The 20,729-nt window shown below is 36.5% G+C and overlaps 5 protein-coding genes across 6 annotated transcripts; 3 read left to right on the top strand and 2 right to left on the bottom strand.

Moving 5' to 3' along the window:
- Nucleotides 1-13: 13 nt before the first annotated feature.
- Nucleotides 14-1,253, top strand: LOC108909150 (RNA polymerase II subunit A C-terminal domain phosphatase SSU72). The gene is made up of 3 exons (XM_018713389.1): nucleotides 14-500; nucleotides 621-879; nucleotides 983-1,253. The coding sequence occupies exons 1-3, from the start codon at nucleotides 274-276 to the stop codon at nucleotides 1,082-1,084; spliced, it is 588 nt and encodes a 195-aa protein (XP_018568905.1). The 5' UTR covers nucleotides 14-273; the 3' UTR covers nucleotides 1,085-1,253.
- Nucleotides 1,254-3,868: 2,615 nt separating this feature from the next.
- Nucleotides 3,869-6,764, bottom strand: LOC108909147 (large subunit GTPase 1 homolog). Its single transcript, XM_018713387.1, has 5 exons — nucleotides 6,537-6,764; nucleotides 6,210-6,457; nucleotides 5,027-6,153; nucleotides 4,769-4,974; nucleotides 3,869-4,714 (listed from the first exon to the last, which is right to left on the bottom strand). The coding sequence occupies exons 1-5, from the start codon at nucleotides 6,642-6,644 to the stop codon at nucleotides 4,484-4,486; spliced, it is 1,920 nt and encodes a 639-aa protein (XP_018568903.1). The 5' UTR covers nucleotides 6,645-6,764; the 3' UTR covers nucleotides 3,869-4,483.
- A 734-nt stretch (nucleotides 6,765-7,498) lies between these two features.
- On the top strand, nucleotides 7,499-9,431 carry LOC108909149 (KDEL motif-containing protein 1-like). Of its 2 annotated transcripts, none has more exons than XM_018713388.1 (5): nucleotides 7,499-7,766; nucleotides 7,818-8,172; nucleotides 8,256-8,569; nucleotides 8,624-8,861; nucleotides 8,921-9,431. In XM_018713388.1, exons 1-5 carry the CDS (start codon nucleotides 7,603-7,605, stop codon nucleotides 9,332-9,334), a joined length of 1,485 nt encoding a protein of 494 aa, XP_018568904.1. In that variant the 5' UTR covers nucleotides 7,499-7,602; the 3' UTR covers nucleotides 9,335-9,431. The 2 variants fall into 2 exon arrangements, with proteins under 2 accessions (XP_018568904.1, XP_023310341.1); XM_023454573.1 differs by having other exon boundaries at nucleotides 7,553-7,659.
- LOC108909151 (transcription and mRNA export factor ENY2) lies at nucleotides 9,348-9,967 on the bottom strand. The gene is made up of 2 exons (XM_018713390.1): nucleotides 9,804-9,967; nucleotides 9,348-9,750 (listed from the first exon to the last, which is right to left on the bottom strand). Exons 1-2 carry the CDS (start codon nucleotides 9,863-9,865, stop codon nucleotides 9,507-9,509), a joined length of 306 nt encoding a protein of 101 aa, XP_018568906.1. The 5' UTR covers nucleotides 9,866-9,967; the 3' UTR covers nucleotides 9,348-9,506.
- Nucleotides 9,968-12,631: 2,664 nt separating this feature from the next.
- Nucleotides 12,632-19,281, top strand: LOC108909154 (pre-mRNA 3' end processing protein WDR33). Its single transcript, XM_018713395.1, has 12 exons — nucleotides 12,632-12,791; nucleotides 12,886-13,061; nucleotides 13,122-13,288; nucleotides 13,421-13,690; nucleotides 13,773-13,924; nucleotides 14,787-14,884; nucleotides 15,964-16,090; nucleotides 16,150-16,383; nucleotides 16,440-16,654; nucleotides 16,719-16,919; nucleotides 17,425-17,550; nucleotides 17,646-19,281. Exons 2-12 carry the CDS (start codon nucleotides 12,980-12,982, stop codon nucleotides 18,431-18,433), a joined length of 2,460 nt encoding a protein of 819 aa, XP_018568911.1. The 5' UTR covers nucleotides 12,632-12,791; nucleotides 12,886-12,979; the 3' UTR covers nucleotides 18,434-19,281.
- Nucleotides 19,282-20,729: the final 1,448 nt, after the last annotated feature.

Here is a 20,729-nt window from a genome sequence, read left to right as displayed (position 1 = left end):
TGAGAAGAAAATTTTAATCTGTCACCGTCAGCAAGTCAGCATTATTTGACTTGTTCACCCGTTTTTCAGTTAATTTATTCGACTTTTCTTTGCTAATGTCGCTCCTACTCAATATTTTAGTATTTTAATATTTGCTAAGTTAAATAATTCGTCCGAACTAATGTATTTTCTTCTACAATTTGTAAAGATAAATACATAACCAATAAATCATATTTTTATGTAAAGTAATTGCTTATAATCCTGCTGTGCAATTAGCATAGGATAAAAATATAAATGGCCTCTATAAGTGACTTACGTATTGCGGTAATATGTTCAAGTAATATGAATAGAAGCATGGAGGCCCATGCTTTCTTATCGAAAAAAGGATTTGACGTAAAGTCCTATGGAACAGGTGATAAAGTAAAAATTCCTGGATCTGCAGCTGATAAACCAAATATTTACGATTTTGGCACTTCCTATGAGGAAATATACCTCGATTTACTGCAAAAAGATAAATCATTGTATCCTTATAACGAAAATGTTACAATGTAGCAGTAAATATTACTGCTACTGCATTCCTTGCTGTATTCATTTTAAAATTAACAAATAAAAAATTGTCCATTTTCTTAACTCAAATGTAGGTATACGCAAAATGGTTTATTGCACACTTTAGATAGGAATAGAAGAATTAAGTCGCATCCAGAAAAGTTTCAAGAATGTGACGAAAAGTTCGATATCCTAATAACGTGCGAGGAAAGGGTTTACGATCAAGTTTTAGAATTTATGGAAAGCAAAACACCAACGGATAATTCGATAGTCCATGTGATCAATATTGATATCCAAGACAACTTGGAAGAAGCCGTAATTGGAGCCTTTTTAATTAGTGATATGTGTTTAATGGTAATTTAAAATGAAAGTTTTTTTGTGTCTATAAATCTGACGTTGCTGGTTCTGTCGAATGATTGATTCCGAAATTAGTCTTATTTATATATTTTTCTTTCAGATGGCAAAAGCGGAAGATCTCGACAATGACATTGAAGAAGTCTTACATAATTTCGAAGAAAAATGTCAACGATCAATTTTACACAGTATCGTCTTTAATTAATTTAAACGTTGTTTATTAACAAAAAAAATATGTATCTGCACGGATTGATTTGAATTTAAATGTATATTGTACTAGGGAAGGATATTATGTAATATAAGCGGCATTCACTAAAAACTTGTAATATATTATGCGAGGATCTTCCAGAAATAAAATATTTTATTATATAGTATTAATGTATCTTTAATTTTTAAATCGTCAAAGGATTTTGCCTTGTTCGATAATTCGAATGTGTTTGTTAGTAACAGTTCTAAATTATGTACTGAACACCTTGAATTGTAGTTATGCGAGGCCTATCTACTCAGTGGCGGTGAAGTTTTTGTAGAGTCACCATTGAAGACGCAGATAGTGAAGAATGGCAAAACATTTGGAAACATTGAATGTGACTAGTTAAAGGCCACTAAGGGGTGTCCCGGAAAACCGTCATTGTCTGAGAAACGGTTCCATCCATAGCGGTCTTAGAATCGACAAGAACCAAATTAACATCGGGACGGAACTAGTGGTTCTGATAGCGTGTCTGTCTCCACAGAGACTAACCTGAGGATAAGAAGGACCGGTCAAAGATTCTTAACTAAGCCTAAGGAAGAGCAGTTTAATCTGGCGACGACCAGGTATATTCGCCATGACATAGGTAACACGAAAAATCATAGATCCAATATTTTTTTTTAATTTGGTGGAACAGTAACAAATGTCACTTTTGTAAAAGGATTTTGTTTGGTTGGAATTCCTGTAATATAATAAGAAATTGGCTCTTACAGCTGCCATACTGGGTATTTTTTTTAATTAAATGATTTAATTTGGTGTGTGTAATATTCTGACGTATAGGGCCCATTAATTATACACCATTTTTAATTGTATAGCTCAGTCCCGTCTTCCCACTTGTAACAACGGAATGAAATGTTGTAAATTTAAATATATAGGCAGTCCTCATACTTATGGCCTGTCAGGCCCGTATTCAGAGGGGGTGGCGATCGCCACCTCCAAAGCACAACATTTTTTAAAGATCTTCAATTTCTCCAAACGACAACAGGCAGTTAGTCGATATTAATGCAAGTCCCCCTTCCTAATCTACACCTTACGTCATCAAAAAAATAACAACAACAACAATAATAATAATAATAATGATAAAGAAGTGCTTTGCGCCACCCCCAAAACCAGTCTCTGGATCCGGGCCTGTGGCCTGTTCAGTTCTCAAAATACATGACTTAAATCGAAACGACGTTAAGTCGATACATTTTCTTTTCAACCATTTCTACATAAAGTGAAGAAGTTAGGTTTTATCAGAACATATGTGAAAAAACTACATATTAATTACAGATGTGCCGCGGACATGTCCATAGGACATATGCAAAGTGGACATGTCTTGAAGACACTTCAAGATCGAAAAGTTGTATGCGCTTGCGAAAAATTATTTGTTGCATTCATAATTCCCACAAAAAATTTTTGACGTTGGTACATGTAAAATTAAAGACATTGCCATTTTTCTTGTAATTTTGTTGGTAATTGTTTAATTGAAACTGACATTTTAAAAATATAACATAACCTCTTCTCTTTTATATGTCCATGTCAGCTGGACATGTCCATTGGACATGTCGTGAAAAGTAGACATGTCTAGAGGACACTTCAAGATTGAAAAGTTGTATGTGCATGTGCGGAATTATTTGTTGCATTCATAATTCTCGCAAAAAATTTTTGAGGTTGGTAAATTAAAGATATTTAGCCATTTGCAATTTTGTTGGTAATTCGGTAATTGTTTAACTGAAACTGACATTTAAATTTTAAAAATATAATTTTATATGTCCATATTTTATTATTTTTGGCAAAATTGACGATTAGTAAATAGTAATCAGTTGATTCTTAATTTAATATTTAATACACAAATAGTTTATAAATGAAGTATTATAACGCCAAAATCAACAGTTTGATTATATTTTTCTGAATTGAGTAAAAATCGTTATAAAAATCAGCTCAGAAACAATTTTTAAGAATTCTAGTAGGATGGAAAAATATTTAAACAAATGTATTGGCTGTCCGGGGAAAATTAGAAACCAGTTTATAAAAAAGTCTAAAGGTAGGTAATAAGTAAAATATATAGACACATATTCATTAGAATAAAAGCATAAGAGTAACTAAATATTTATTTTATTTACTCTTATGAATAAAAGTAATCTTTTGCATTGTGCACTCTCAAACAGTAGCAGTGACCTGTGAAAACATGACGTTACTCATAGGTGTCTTATTATATTCAAGGTCAAAAGTACTTTTCCCGACATGTCCGTAACACACTTTTCCGAAAAGTGCCCATCTCTAATATTAATTAAATAAACATCCTTTTTTTTATAAAAAAAAACATGTATTTGGTACTTACTTATTGCACAACTGATAAAATAGAAACAAAAACCAATCCATTTGTTTAAAAAACTTGGCAATTTGAGTTTGTTTTGGTTTTTTCTTATTTTCATACATTTCTCGATAACACCGACAGGCAGCAATAATTTTGTTATTAACATTAAAAATATTCATGGCATTCTGTAAATATCCAACCGCTTGCAACACCGATGACTGCACAAGTGAAATAGACCCCGACATACCTCGACACCATTGACGTTAGATTGAGAACTAGTGTTAAAATATTGTTCGACGCAACTCAAAACGACGTAACTCAAGGACTGCGTATATTTAAAAGATATTTTTAGATTTCTTAACAATGCTGCCGACTACGCAAATTACAAACCCTGGAACAAAAATGGAAATGGAAATGGAACAAAAAAACACCATAAGTTTTTTTCAATAATTTACGTTTTAATATACAAAAGTAACACAAAAGAAGCTCACAATTTTCTCGACATTTTGTACATAAAACAAGCAATGTACAGAAAAGCTTCTTAAAGGCCATAATATATTTCCTTCTATCGACTCGTCGGGCGTGGATTTTTTGTTGCCAGTGTTTTCAGTTTAAAAAAGAAATCAAATTCCTATTTTTAAATTACGTTTTTAAAATACATGGGTGTCAACTTCTTAGTTCTTACACATACGATAGCGATATAAAAAAAAGACGTAATAAAACTACTCTTTTTGGAAACCTAATCTTAGAATGAAACGTTAATTAATCTCAACAATTTCACAAAAACCACATAAAAATATACCTTTCTTTCTCATATGCACACGGCTAAATTTCACAGAAAATGATGGAAAAAGCAAGATCAGTGAACAAGAAAACACCTGCATGAAAATTAAATTTGAACGTTCAGACGATGCAGAAAATAAATGTTGAAAACAATGCTGGACTACATTTATTACTACTATCAAACTAAGTTTCTTTAAAACTGACTACAAAGGCAACGAATAAACCGAGAGGCAACAAAAAATCCCTGCCGAATTGACAAAATATCAACGAGCCGCCTAATGTTGATCCAAGTGCGCATAAACCCTCCTCAACTTTTCCTTCTTCCCTTTATTCTTGTGCCTGTTATGCTGCTTCCACGGTTTGCTCGTCGGTTCCTCTTCCGATTGGCGTGCCTCCCCATTCTTCGGTAGTCCCGTTGCTTTTCCCCTGATACCCTTAGCGTGTACACCATGCGCTCCGGACTGAAAGAATATCTTGTCTATATCCTCCGTCGTTGCTTGATAAGGCTAAAAAATACAATTTAGATTAGTAATTGGAACGTTTTTCGTCAAATACCTCACCTTTACTGCTCGAATTGCCAGTGGAGGCACGGTTCTATTCTCGGAATGTACCTTTTGCCGCTCGGGCCAAGTGTAATACTCCGACTGGTCGACGGTAGGTGGCGCGTGGCAATAAAGTAGCTTTCCGTTCATGAAATCCTTCAAAACGTACCTGGCGGCTCTGGAACCGTCCGGTTGTCCGTTGGCAGTCATAAAACCTCTATTATCTACGAATAGAATAAATTTAGAATATTCAGTAACTAACTTAACGTTACTTACATGCGTATGCATTTAAAAACTCTTCAGCGGTCGGAGGCCGATCGGGATCTTCCCCTTCCATGGGAATTGGAAGCATGATGCCGTATTTGTCTTCGATGATGTGACGGGGTATCAAACTGGTGACTAAGTTAGTGGGAGGCACATGGTCTCGCATCTGATCTATCGGCAAAATACCATTCAAGATCATTTCGGCTTTGGTGAAAACGAAGCTAGGCATCACTAGTCCCGGACAATCACACAGTAGGATATCCTTCTCTAGATACAGGGTCTGGAAGTGCTTGGTTTTACCGGGGGTGGCTGAAACAGACACTTTCTTGCTGGACAGCAAAGCGTTTATTGTGGAACTTTTGCCAACGTTTGGATAACCAACTAGGCCGATAGTGGTAATATTCCTTGTCACCTTGGGGCCACTGTGCATGTTTCTGAATAACTCAATCAATTCGGTACGTGTTAGAATGCGACTGGGATTTTCTACAGGGCTCTCCTCACATAAATTGACTCTTCCTATAATATCACCGATTTTATCCAGAATTTTTCCAAGGACGTCTGCATTTTCCTCCACCGCTGCTTCTAAATAAGTGATATTATGTTTTACCACTTCCACGTCTATACTTTCATCAATCTTTTCTTCCTCGGTGTCAATTTCCTTCTTGTTTTCTTCCTCAACTGCTTCAAAATCACTTGGACTTTCACATTCCACTTCATCACTATCATTGTCACTTTTATTTTGATCGTCCTCAGTTGCTAAATACGCAGAGAAAAACACAACGCGAACACCAAGAGAGGAGAAATACTTTGCCCAACATATTCGTTGATGTTCCGTTAAAAAGTCCGCCTTATTAACCAATATGAGGTTCATCTTATTTTCGGAAACTTCCTTCACATATTTTTCCAAGTCCTCACAGCGAAACAACAAAGGGTTTCTTGCATCTACAATCTGTACCACTACGTCACTGCGTTCCACTACCCGCCACAGCTGCCTCCAGAACTGCAGATTTTTCTCATAAGGTGTTAACAAGATGCCTTCCGTTTCTTGCAGTTGGGCCAACGAACGTCTCCATTCCAAAAAATGTATTTTTTCATTCCTATCTAGTTCATTTGGAGTAGTGTCAGCATTCCATGGTGGTCTGAAAGAAGCATTAAAATAAATAATCTACAAAAAATAATTTATTAGTTATTCTACCTTCTTGGAATCTTCAGTTCCTCCTTGTATTTTTCATGGGCATCCCTGGTTTTTGAAATCTCGTCTCCAGACAGCAGCCCAATATTAGATCTCGGATTAACAAACTTAATATTAAGCTTCTCGGCTTGAAATTCAGTGCCGGCCAATTCTGCAGTTGACAAAAATTCTTGAAAAGACGATTCCTCAGTAACAGATTGTAAATTTAACCGCCCCCAATCATAACCATCCTGAATTTCTGTCGTATGCAGCTAAAGAAATACAAAATAGTGCAGTTTAACATATACACACTAAAAACACAAAAAAAAATTGTGTACATTTTAACGTTACCATAGTATTATCAGACACCATTTTTTTTCCTCTGCTGCTACCAACGTGGTCTTTTATAAGTGAACGCCCCAAAGAGCTCTCAGTCCCCGACTTCTTTTTCTTGCCCATTTTTACTTCAAAAAAGACTGTACACCACAACAATTCAGAACACGTGGAAAGAACTTAAAATAACAAATTGACACTGTTGAGTTGACAGCTAGTTTCTTGGTGGAGATTTATATAGACTTTCGAAAGTAGGCCATTTCAATTCAAGGACCTAAATTTAGTAAAAATAGAGACAGATAGATTCAAATAACTTACAGGTGAGAAGGAAACAGTAAATTATACCAAGTAATAAAAATGAAATCGCAACATTTAAGAAGAAGAAGAAGAAGTTCTATAATGTTCTAGAATTTTCATTTCAAAAATACTAGAATTTGCAAGAAAAAAATAGCTTAAAGATTTTACCAATAAGTTATTTAAGTCAATTGCTGAATAACACCTCTATTTAAAGAAACAGTATTATCCAAATTTAATTATTAACTATTTAATTGCTGTTTAGAATTTTTACCTTTATCAATTTTTTTACATCGAATAATTTCTATATATTTCTGCCATCTCTCATCTCTATATATAATTCTATGGTTAACTCACATTTTTCGTTTGGGATGTGTTCAGCGAGCGCTCGGACCAGTCAAACTCGTTTAGAGTAAACATTTTGTTAATTAACCCAATTGACTACAATAGTCGAGATCTTTCAGCGACAGAAATTAGGGCTACGTCAGTAGGTTAAAATTATAATACCTAGAAACAAAATGATGATTGATATGGACATAATAATCTGTGGCAAAATTACTATTTAAAACCCGTTCAGTGGATTGTTCAACTTGACCCAGCTATTTGGATCATTCGTTGAACACTGCCTTGTGATTTGTTTTGGTTGCGCTTGTTGATTGTTGTTTTTTAATTGTCATTCTATTATTTGAATTTCCGGTTGTTATATTAATTAATAATATGTATAAAATTTATAATAGAAATAGCGTTTAGTTTAGTTTTGTTTCGCTTTGGACTAACGGACGAATTAAAAATGCACTTGTTTTTCTTAATTATTTTTTTAATAGATAAAACACTTTCGGAAACTGAGGTTAGTCCAAAATTAACTAAAGTTTGGGGGCCTGGTTTAACTCCAGACAAATTTGTAATGCCTGCAAGATACTTTTTCGTAAAGTCAATAGATATATCGAATGTTAGGTAAACTTTCAATTTATGTAAAGAAAGATGCAATGCCACTACTGTTTTCAGTATAACGGAGCCTTTGAAAGAACCTTTCCAAATAGTTATCGATGGAGCCACAAAGTCAAAAAAACCTTGTCGACTCTGGACGACAGTTTTAGATAGAAAAGATGGCTCTTACATCGTGAGATACAAAATGTACGAACCGTGTGTGTACATGAAGATTTCTATCACATATAGGAATGAACATGTAGCAGAATCTCCATATGTAATAAATAATATGGTCTACCCAGACGACTGCATGTGCCCTATTCATAATATCAATGAGTTCATAGAATCTTGGGAGTGCGGATTGCTTCCCAGTGAAATTACTGAGAGACTGAAAATATTTGGAGAAATTAATTGGGATCAGTATAGAGAAAAGGTAAGGGCTGTGTTTACTTAACTAGTATTTTTTTTCAATTATTAAATATAAATGAAATTACTAATGAAACACTAATTTGTAAGGTGATTAAAAAGTTTGATAGACCACACTCTGTCAGTTTGTGCCATTATGTCATAAAAAATAATGAAGTTTATCGGAAATGTTACGGTAAATATGTCGGATATAATATGTTTATGGACAACATCCTGTTGTCCCTGGCTAGAAAAGTGAAGATGCCAGACCTGGAATTTTTTGTTAACCTGGGTGATTGGCCTTTGTCCACTGATAACTTGCCTGAAAAGTATCCTATTTTGTCGTGGTGTGCGAGTACCGACAGTTACGATATAGTAATGCCCACCCATGACATCACAGAGTCGACATTGGAAAATATGGGAAGGTAGGTATCGTTTTGCTTCAACGTTAGTAATATTTAGCACACTACATTTTGCAGAGTGATGTTGGATATACTTTCCGTTCAGGGTAACACTGAAGGGCCTTGGGAGAGTCGCATTCCGAAATTATTTTGGAGGGGCAGGGACTCAAACAGGCATCGATTAGATCTGATAGACATTTCGAGGAAGTATCCTGATTTATTTAATGTATCGCTAACAAATTTCTTCTTTTATAGGGACGAGGAACATATCTACGGCCCTAAGAGCGACTACGTTTCGTTTTTTAGGTTTTTTGATGTAAGTAAAGATTTTTTCAAATTTATTTGGATAGATTCTTAGTTAACTTTTTTTTTCAGTACAAATACCAGTTAGCCATTGATGGTACAGTGGCCCCGTACAGAACACCGTATTTACTGGCAGGTGGCTCTTTGGTATTTAAACCGGAGTCGAAGTATATGGAACATTTCTATAAGGACCTCGTTCCCAACTTTCATTTTGTCCCCGTTAAGAAGGATTTATCCGACCTCGTGGATAAGCTGAAATGGGCAATAGATAACGACGATAAAGCCAAAGAAATCGCCAAAAACAGTCGAAGTTTCGTCAATGACAATTTGCTTCCAAAAAATATTTTTTGTTACCACGTACATCTTTTCAGGGAGCTGAGTAAAGTGATTACTAGTTCCGTGAAGGTTTTTGAAGACATGGAGCACATCAAACAAACTAAGGCGCAGAATTGCGATTGCGAGAGCGCAATCAAAGATGAACTGTAAATTAAATGTTTTATTTAAAAAATGAATTCTACTTTATTGATAAGAATCTCAATTGTACGTTTGTAAGATTTATCAATCAATAAAAATGTTAAATATGTTCACAATTAGAAAGGAACGGACATTAATACTTGTTGACATATTCCTTGAAGGATTCCACTTAAACTAGAAGATCCTAAAAACTTTTGCTGTATCCAGCCTTGTCTATATTGACTAAGATTAACTCCAATTCGTGAAGTAGTTCACGCTTCACCGCGTCTGGAACCATGGATCTGGCTTTGGGCGTGATCTGGGCAATCAACTCGTCTACAGTCGGAATATGTTTGTCGCCATTTTCTAAAATCGCTTTTCGGCATGCCAGCTTTACTTGATCCCTCCAACCACTCTCAATCAAACGGGTCTGAACTAATTCCGTAACTCTGAAGGAATTTACATAAATGTTTATTTTATATGCTGTTGTTTATAACCTCACCTGTCGAGTCCATGATTAATATCCAAGTGCAGACTTACTTTTGAATCATAATCTTGTGGCATTATATTTTATATATCTATTTGTTTAATACGAGTCTAGATTGCAGATAAAGATTTGTATAACTTTTAACGATTATTTGAAAAAATAAAGTACGACAACTCTTCTTCTTCTTTTTACTTTGCTCCATAGATTAGGTAGAGAGAGAGATCTTTGCTTCTGCTACTGCCTGAGGGCCTTTCGATTTGGCAAAAATAGTAGCTATTAGTAACTCGCGCCATTATTCTATGACTAGAAATTGGCCTCAATGATTTGGGATCGAGGGGGATTATCCCTCTTTATCCTGCCTCATCTCGTGTAGGCCTGGACAGCCTTCGTAGGTGGGCCCCATCCGTCGTCTACCCCGACCGCAAATGCGGCCGGTGTAGGCGCTTTGTGGGACCTCCTTTTGTCCTGGCTGGGCCCCGCCGGCTAGGGCCCTTTCTTCTGGCGCTCTTCTTGCTTCGCCGGCTCGTCTGTGTAAACCCCGGGGGTAGTGTCATGTTTATGTGTGGTATGGTTGGGTAGGGTAGTGCGGCTATGCAGCCTGGGATGCGCTTTGCTAAGGTGGCCCTTAGGCTAGCGCGGGAGGGGAGGGTTAAGGAGGGTATGGGGGGTGTGTATGTGTGTGTGTGTCGTTGTCTTCGTTTCTTGATCCTGGCTGTCTCTGAAACAGAAAAGGTTAGCGGGCAGGGGGGGGGGTCATTGGGGTGGTCACCCAGGGTCAAAAAGTTGGTGTCTAGGTCTTTTGTGTTTGTCGGTCACGTCGGGTACGTAGTCAACGGCTTGCCTGAGGAGGGGATTGTCATGTCTAGCGGCTACGTCAAATCGTTTCTCCGCGTTTTGTCTTATTGTCTGTGTAGCGTTTGTGTATTGTAAGTCTCGTAATATGTCAGTGTTTCTTACGTACCAGGGCGCGTCGGTGGCCGTGCGGAGGGCTATGTTTTCCACAGCCTGTAATGACTTTAAGTGGCTATTTGCCGCGTGACCCCACGCCGTGGAGGCGTAGGTTAGCTGCGGTTGAAGTACCACCTTGATAAGCGTTCGCTTATTCCTTAAACTGAGGGTGTTTCCACCTTTGAGTAAAGGATAGAGCCTAGCCCTGGTGGTCTTCGCTCGCGCCACCGTCTCCACGATGTGCGGTTTCCACGTGAGACGCTGGTCCATCGTCACGCCCAGGTATCGTGTTTGTCGATTCCAGGAGATGGGTTCCTGGGATAGTGTCAGTCTGTCAAGGTTTTGTGGGATTTTTCGTTTGGTAAAAAGGATAGCCGAACTTTTGTTGGGATTAATTTTGACTTTCCACCTGTTGCACCAGGTTTCAAGTTGGTCTAAGGAGCTTTGGAGGAGGTAGACGGAATATCTAGGATCTACGGATTGGGATGTGATTGTCAGGTCGTCGGCGTATAAGTATATGTTGGTGTTGGGGGGATGTGGGATGTCGGAGTTGTAAATGGTGTATAGGTGTGGGGACAGGACGGTGCCCTGGGGGACACCGGCCTCCATGGGACGGGTGGTGGAAAGGGAATCTTGGATTTGGATGCGGAATTTTCGGTGGTGTAGGTAGGATTTTATGAGTTTGGTAAAGGATATGGGATATTGGTTGGTGAGCATTTTCATCAGTAGGCCTTCATGCCAAACCGTATCGAAGGCCTTTGCGACGTCCAGGAAGACAGCACCAGTGTACTGTCCCCTGTTGAAGGCCGCCGTGATGTGCTCGGTAAGGCGAAGGATTTGGAGTTCAGTGGAGTGATTGGGTCGGAAGGCGAACTGCTCGTCTGGAATGACTTGCAGTTCTTGGTATTAGTAACTAATAGCAACTTAGAGTTACTGTGAACTGATATTAGTTACTAATAGGTACTATTTCTGCCAAAACGAAAGCCCTACTGGTGAAAGTATCCAACTCCAACAATAAATTGAGAAAAGTTACTACATGCCGCTGCTAATAGAAATAGTTTTGGAATAAATTGCTAAAATTTGATAAATTTGCTTCATATTCAATGAATTTCTTGCATAAACTACTAATTTCACCAATGACTAAAATAAAATTTGTATTATATTTTAAAAATATATAAAAATTACTGACTGTATGTAAATTATTTTTTTATTTTGCGTCTCATGAAAAACCTTGGCCACAGAGCATATTACAACAATACCGAATTTTACTAGATATTAGATATAGCCAGCGTTGCCAGACGTCCCGATTTTGGCGGGACGTCCCGCTTTTTAACCCAAAATTAAATGCCCCGCGCGGGACACGCTCAGTCCCGCTTTTCGCGCTCTTGTTTTGTTTTTTCTTATAGATATTTCCTGATTACGTCCCCCTTTTTTTTAGGCATCAATTACAAACCCGTAGTATGTTCCGTTTTTCGACGAAAGAATTCCGCTTTTTTATTCAAAAAGTTTCAAAATCCCGCTTTGCCCGAAAAAAAATTTGGCAACGCTGGATATAGCTGACATTCAAATATTCAATTTCAGTCAACGTAGTGAAATACTGCCAGAGATGGTAATTCTGATTTCTGTTGTTAGCCGTATTTTATTTATCTGAACTACCCTCTTTGTCTTGATCAGCCTTTAGTTAACCTCACCTAATTGGCCTATCAGCTTCAGAATAACTAAGGTTAGATTAGATTTCAGGTAAATAAAATGCGGCTATTATCTTCATCTTCTACTTCTACTATCACCGTAAGAATAAATTCTTCTTCTCCTTTATTTTTTGTTACCATTCTCACCAGCCTAAACAAATAAATTTACTAGAAATGGGGTATTTCTTTCTTGGAAACATATGTGTACCTCTTGTAATGTGAAATGTTCTGTGAATTGTGAATGCCATTTTGTAAACGCGGATGTTAATTATTTCGTTAAATACCTTTTTATTTTATTTTATAGATTATTTCAGTTGTTTGATAGCTAAAAATGTTGCACGTTCTGCTGTTTGAAATGTAAATAAAAGTAAGTAATTTAATGCAAAAATATTTGTCGCATGGTTCTGTACTACTATGCTCTTGACATTTATCTACTTTCTACTATTTTTTTTTTTATTTAGGTATGTGACATTAAAACCATATTGTTTATGTCAATATATCTTAAAGCAAGGCTGGAAGCATATTTCATTCTTAGAAAACACTAAATCTGCCACAATGGATTTTGCTCAGCCGCCACCAAATTTGTCGATGCCACCTCCCATTATGACGGGTCCTCCACCGAATATGGCACAACAAGGTAAGTTGGATTGAAGATTTCAAGCCGAAAGTTTGTGCTTGATATATTTTTTTCCTTCAGGTGGTTTTAATAATAGGCCGCAATTCCGACCTTTCATGAACTTACACAAACCGCTGCCTGGACCTTTAGGGAATATGACGTTAGAAGATTTTGACGGCAAACGTCTCAGAAAGTCGGTAATGAGGAAAACGGTAGATTATAATTCGGCTATAATAAAGGAATTAGAGGTAAATAGGTACTTTATATATTTTTTTGTAATATGTGATATGATATGACTTGCTTTTATCACCTTGTATTGTCTCTATATGGGGTGTTAAGGAAATCGTGACGTATAGGCATATGGTTAAAATTTTTTACAGAATAGAGTGTGGCAACGTGATTATAGAGACAGAAGGGCGCTTCAGCCAGACGCAATGTACTATCCAGATATGATGCCTCCTCCCAGTTACCCCGACAATCCTATTAACTGCGTTACCACCCGTTTTGTAAAAACGGCTACAAATAAAATGAGATGCCCCATATTTTGCATGGCTTGGACTCCCGAGGGAAGGAGACTAGTCACGGGGGCGAGCTCGGGAGAATTTACATTATGGAATGGGCTGACATTTAATTTTGAGACAATTTTACAGGTGAGTAGGCAACGGGGGGAGTTAGAAATCTCTCGAGTTGTGGGTTTGAAACGGTTTGTGATTATGTGAAATTTGGTTTCAGGCCCACGATAGTCCAGTGAGAACGATGGTGTGGAGCCACAACGATAGCTGGATGGTGACGGGGGACCACGCAGGATACGTGAAGTATTGGCAGTCGAACATGAACAACGTGAAGATGTTCCAGGCGCACAAAGAAGCCCTACGTGGTATAAGGTATCTACAACTTCTCTCCGTAATTCTCAGATTTGTATATACATTTATACAGAATGTTTCAATAAAAATTTCCCTCCCATTCCTTACATTAGTGCAATCTTTGGTAATCTGTGAATAAAATAAAAATGAGACGCCAGTCTTTGAATATTGAATATAATAAGGGAATATTTTGTGATAGATTTTAAAATTGCTGTGATATTATACCGTGCTGTAATTTTTTACGTTAATAAATTCATTTTACAATAAATTCCAGAGACACTTCCAAGTGTGTTTCTAAACTGCGCGTCAGCGACCCAGTTTTGAAGGACGTTTGGAATTGCGTTTTTATTTTCAACCTTTCATTCGGTCTTACGGGAGTTACGACTAAATAAAAAAAATATTAAAAGCAAACTTGTTTTATTTCATCTGCATTAATTCAAGAGGAGGAAATACTTCGAGTGACGATTGTACAAATAAAGTGTTCTTATTTTAATGCCTTGTATTTATTTTATTTTTTTAAATAAAAATTGTTCAAACTTTTTTCTACCTAATCCCTGATCAGATCATGGTTACATTGTTTCAAATACATTTTTTGCACTAATGGTATCGCCGAAGAAAACAGTAGTTATTTGGCTTTGCATAGTTCGTTTGAATTAAAAACGGAAATAAAAAGCTTGACGCCAAAGTCCCTTTGCTTGTTTTTGGCTAACTCTGTGCGAGATGTTCAGGTTGGGCCCGAAAGGCCTTTTCCGTTTCACTGAACCGATAAATGTTAACCAAAAGTGTGAGGGTAACTTCGGTCGAGAGTTTTCTATTCGGTTTTTTGAGTTGACGGACTCTATCCTTGTTGTATGCTTTGAGATGATGTGAATGTGTTGTTTAGCTTCAGCCCGTCGGATACCAAGTTTGTAACGTGTTCGGACGATGGTACTCTGCGTATTTGGGACTTTTTCCGTTATCAGGAAGAAAAAATACTTAGAGGTAAGTCAGTGGAAACTGATTTTTTTTTTATTGATGGAACACCACACATACACCGCTTCCCCATTTCGCAATTTTCATAGAATTCGTTCTGACGGTTCATTACCCATCTTTTTTCTGGCTGATATTGCTCAAAACATTTTTTAAACTGGTGATTTTTAACAAAACGCTTCTAATATCCAACATCCATGCTATTGTCAATGTGAATTGTACTTATTTATTTTTTTTTGTATAACGGCAATGGTTTTTTTAATCATAACTTTCAAAGGCAAGATTCAAAATTAAATCCATGAAAATTTGTAAAATATAAAATTAAGATATTTAATTTGACTTTTTTTTATAATAAATTATACTTTCCCCATTTTAGAAAACGGCAATACACAATTTTTCATATGTATTTTTTATTTTTATATCGGAACTTTATGAACGAATATACAGGGTCTTTTTGTAAATTATTTGTTCTTTTATTAGCTCCCATATATTTTTACTATTGTAAAGAAATTAAACTAATTCAAATAAATTTAAAAAAATGGTTTTGTGACAAATTTTTAATTTCATTTGATGAGATTCTTTAAGGAATAATTTTTTAAAATTTATCTAAATTAGCTTGACTTTTGTAATATATACAGGGTGTCAAAAAATAATAATAAAGTTTTATGTTTTTCATGGAAAAATTGATTTCATTTGCACACACTTTATTTTATGACAGTTAAAGAAAATTAGTGTACAAATTTTGTTACTGAAAAGCATGAAATTTATACCAGTTTTTCAGATTATTTCTGGAATTTTCATAATTAAAAAAATTTCAAACAAGTATTTCGGCATAAAAAAATGTAATTTCAGATATTGAGATCTCAGGAGTTTCACGTTTATTAGCAAAATATTTTTACTTATAAAATTTTAATTTATCTTAAAGTTACAGCATTATGATTTGAAAAATTAAATGTTAGTATAAAATTCAAATGAAAAAAAATATATTTTAGGTATATTTGCATCCGTTTTAAAAATGTTTTCATTACGCTGTATGTGTAATTAACAATACACATTCCATATTTTATTGCTAAGTGTTTTTCAATTGTTAGGACATGGAGCTGACGTAAAGTGCGTACATTGGCATCCCCAAAAAGGCCTTATAATTTCCGGCAGCAAAGATAACCAACAGCCCATAAAACTGTGGGACCCGAAAACGGGCCAGTCGCTAGCCACATTGTAAGCGTTTCTATTCACAAAATACTTTTTTAGGTATTCTCATTACTTTTTTTCCTAAGACATGCCCATAAGTCAACGGTAATGGACCTAAAATGGAACGAAAACGGCAATTGGCTTATCACGGCGTCTAGGGATCACTTGCTGAAATTGTTCGACTTGAGGAACCTCAGTCAGGAAGTGCAGACCTTCAGGGGACACAAAAAGGAGGCTTCCAGCGTGGCGTGGCATCCCGTTCACGAGGGTCTCTTCTGCAGCGGTGGCTCCGACGGGGCAATTATGTTCTGGCATGTCGGGTAAGGGAAAATGGAGCCAATATGAAATTCCTTGTAATTATTATTTTTTTTCCTAGCGCCGACAAGGAAGTAGGAGCTATTGAGCAAGCCCATGACAGCATAGTGTGGACGTTAGCCTGGCATCCGCTCGGCCACATTTTGTGTTCGGGATCCAACGATCATACGAGCAAGTTCTGGACCAGGAACAGGCCAGGCGACCAAATGAGGGACAAATACAACTTGAACACACTGCCTGCCGGTATTGCTGGATTGGAAGACATGGAGATGGGCGGTACGTATATTATCACATTGCTTTCGCGACGCCGATTTTTTATCTTGTTATAATTGTGTTACAGACGAACCCTCCTCAATAATTCCTGGCATGGGTCCCGAGGATAAAGTCGAGATAACCTCGATAATCACCGACGAGAACCAAGCTATTCCCGGTTTGGATTTGGACGGTAGCGTTGTGAACGAGGAGAAACCTAAACCGAAGAAGGTACCTTTCAGCAAGCCTATACCGCGGAACTTCCAGGCGCAGTGGAACGAGACTGGAGGTATGCACGATTTTATTGTAAGTTTTTCTACTAGGCGCATTTCGGGATGCAGCAGCGATGACTTGCGGTACGTCTTCTATTTCCGTCTACCTTGTTTCCCTCAAGGTGTGATCGCATCTGGACATAAATGGTTACTTAAAATGTATTTTATTGCAGATTTAGAAATAAAAAACCACCATAGGCCTAGATTTGATGAATACCATTGATTATTAGTGGTAGTAAATGTACAATTAATTAATACAGAGTTTTTATAAATGATTACAAGCCATGGGACCAATAATTTTGTTTGGACTAGTAATTTTATTTCCTTCGCGTTGGCAATTGAATTTCGGTAAAATTAAAACAATAAGAGCAAGATTACATTAAAACGACATTCTCTTTCACTGGCTGTGATTGGCGTAATTATTCACGAGATTCTATTCAACCAATCAGTGAGCACGTTATCTCGATCATAGACTTAACGGTTTGTCATTATTCATTGTAAACGAATCATTAATATTTGCAGATGATACTGCTGGTACTATCAACGAAGTTATCAGCCAGATCGTCGAGAATACACCCGGGGTGGTTCCATTGCAAAAGATTGCTCCCAACGCCATTATTATTTATGGAAAATTAATTCCAGTAGAACGTAAGTATTCCCCGTTATTTGTCGTAGCTTCCAAATAATCAACTTCTGAAAAAAATCTTTTAATAGTTTTTGAATAACTGTTGAATTTTTCTCAGCCGGGTCTAAACTGGAACAAGCCATAGCCGACGGACCGGACGCTCTCCAAAAATACATCGACTCGGGGGAAATCGAAGAACTACACGACGTCATGCCTATAAAAGACGACGAAGACTACCTGAACGACGATTACGACGACAGCAAAGACTCTAACATTCCATCAAACACGTCCAACCTAGGAAGCAACTCTCACCTGGACTCCGACATGAGGTCTAAAGATCAAGACATGAGGCCGTTCAGTAACATAGGAAGAGACAACGACATGCGGGGCATGGGCGACGTGGACTTCAGGAAAATGCACAATAACGACCTGGACTTCCGCAACCAGAACCACCGGGACTTCGACATGCGGAACCAACACATGGACGAGGACTTCCGCTTCAACAACCACGGCGACGAGGATTTCAGGAACAGCCAGTACGATAACGACGAATACGACGAGGAATACTACGACGAGGGCCCCAACGATAGGAACTGGCAACGCAACGGCAACTTCAACAACTTCAGGGGCGGTCGCAACACTCACGGATTTAATCAGAACTTCAGGGGACCGCCGGGTAACTTCAACCAGAGTAGCGGAAATCAGAACGACGGCAACTGGAACAGTCCGCAGAACGACTTCAGGAGCAGGGGGGGCATCAGGAGAGGCGGTCAACCGAGGGGGCAGCGTGGCGGTCAGAGAGGCGCCAGAGGTAACCCGAGAGGTCGCAGCGGAGGTCCGAGGAACCCCGGTAGGGGCGGTCCTGGAAACAGGGGTCAACTTGGCGGACGGGGCAGATTTTCGTGAGTGGAAACGTGTATATAACTATGTCGACTTTAAGATTACTATGTGCGTCTCAGCTATTTCGTGAATATTCTGTTCTAATGCATTATTTTTTAATAATAAATCGTGATCTTTTGAACGGTAGAAGTACAGGAGGGCGTTTAATGGTGCAACGGATGTCTTGGATTGTAGAATTGTAAGTTACGAGTCGTGCTTAGTAACTTATTTTTTTTGATAACGGTTCTTTCAGCGTCTTGCATTTCAGTTGAAACGCTGAAAAAATGGATTGCTTAATACAAAAGTGACGATACTGTTAAGTTTTGGCTGCTTTTTAAGCTCATGGTGTGGGTATTCAAGGGATAATTTGAAGTCGGTGATCTAACTTCTTTTCTATTTAGAGAAAAATGTTTTTGGCAAAAATCGTAGATCATGATAATTTATTCTGTCATTTCGTCCAGGCTGACATTTTTTTTAAAGCCGCTCCTTTTTTTAATAGATTTAGATATAGTGCAGAAATAATTAAAACGTGTCGTCCATGAACGTTTTTTATGTTCTTGCCACGAATTGGTGTAAATGTTAAACATTGAATTTTTAGTTTGTAACAGTAGGATTTTTTTTGTAACTAATCTCTTTATCAGTTTGTTTATTTTTGTTCCTTAGTTGTTAGATCTCGTGCAGAAAAAAGATCACAAAGTCGCTGTACTTTTGTTCCTATCCACAGTATCTATCGCATTTTATTTATTTTATCACATTATTATAAAATTTTGTAACATCTCTAATTTGCACCCCCGTTTCTTCACAAATACCAAGGTGTACTTATTGTAATCTGATGTTAATGTAAATAAAATAACTAATAAATACGATAAGATTTAGTCATAATTTTTTATGGCTAATAAAATAACGGCTTATACGAAAGAAGAGTGAGAAAAAAATGACAAAAGCCCTTACCTTTATTATAATAAAATTAAATAAAAATTGAAATTGTAAGGTCACCTCTAAATTAATTTAATTCGGTTAAATTATTTGTTATTTGAAAAAAACTAAAATTGTTCGTCAATTTCTGAAGCCTTCTAAGGGCTAAATGAAGTACTTTGAATAGAAGAAAATTTTGTTAAAACGTCATTTTGAACCCAAAAATCTGGTAGCGAAATGTTAGGACATTGGGTAGATCATGAAATTTATAAATGTTTTACTTTATTTTTTTATATACAACATTACACAAAAAAAATTATTAATTCTCAGAAACAAAGAGTGACCGCAAAAAACCTGTGATTTTCGCCCGTTTTCTCACAATTCGCAGATAATTTTAAAAATTACATAAAAATATGTTTTTGATTGCAAATTACATGTCGTAAAAAACTGAAATGAGCATAGCGTTTAGTATTTTGAAAATTTAAAAAAATCACCCTTAGGGGTTGAAATATGCCAAAAATGAAGAATTTGAATATTACCAATTGATATAAAAAATATTAGCATGTGAATTATCTTCATATATTTTTTTTTGGAATTTTTACAATTATTTCTGACATTCCCTATTTTTGGGGATGATTCCACCCTCTGAGCGCGCTTAAGAGTAGATTTTCTAATTCAACATGCTTTTTCAGTCATGAGAATAAACCTTTCTTTGTATCAAGAATCATTCGATAGAAAAATTCACATGCTAATAGTTTTTATATTTATTGGTAAAATTCAATTCTTCGTTTTGGGCGTCTTTTTAACCCCTAAATAGAGATGATTTTTGAAAATTTTCAAAAAACTAAATGTTATGCTCATCTTAATTTTTTGCAACGAGTAATTTGAGACCAAAAACATATTTTTATCTATTTTCTTTAGTCCTCTGCGAATTGTGAAAAAACGGGCGATTTTTGCGGTCACTCTTTCATGGTGTACATTAAATTTTAAATGGTTTTTTAAAAATATCCAGTGTAAATATGTATTTCAGAAATTATGATTATTTTAAAAATTTTGCAATGGTCTCCATTAAATTTGCATCAAATACGAAATATGTTTATATATAATTTCAGGAAAACTCTATAACTTTTGCTTGTCTGAATACGAAATAAAAGAGTAGATATACAGTAACGGTAACAGATTTATGGCTGATTTTTAAAATGAGATTTCCAGTTTTTTTGGAAAATACAATTGAATGGGAATATCTTCATAGTGATATTGTTTTCAATTAGTAGTTTCTATCTAATTTCCTAACTTCAAGTAAGGAATAGCACATTTCTTATTACATAATAAAAATTTCTTAACCCCATTCTAAATAATATCGTTTAGTAGTTTCTGTCTGATTTCCCAACCTCAAATATGAAATGCA

The sequence above is a fragment of the Anoplophora glabripennis genome, unplaced genomic scaffold, assembly GCF_000390285.2.
Source record: "Anoplophora glabripennis isolate ALB-LARVAE unplaced genomic scaffold, Agla_2.0 scaffold346, whole genome shotgun sequence".
In the NCBI taxonomy this organism is placed as follows: Eukaryota; Metazoa; Arthropoda; class Insecta; order Coleoptera; family Cerambycidae; genus Anoplophora; species Anoplophora glabripennis.
This window is presented reverse-complemented; position numbering and strand designations above follow the sequence as displayed.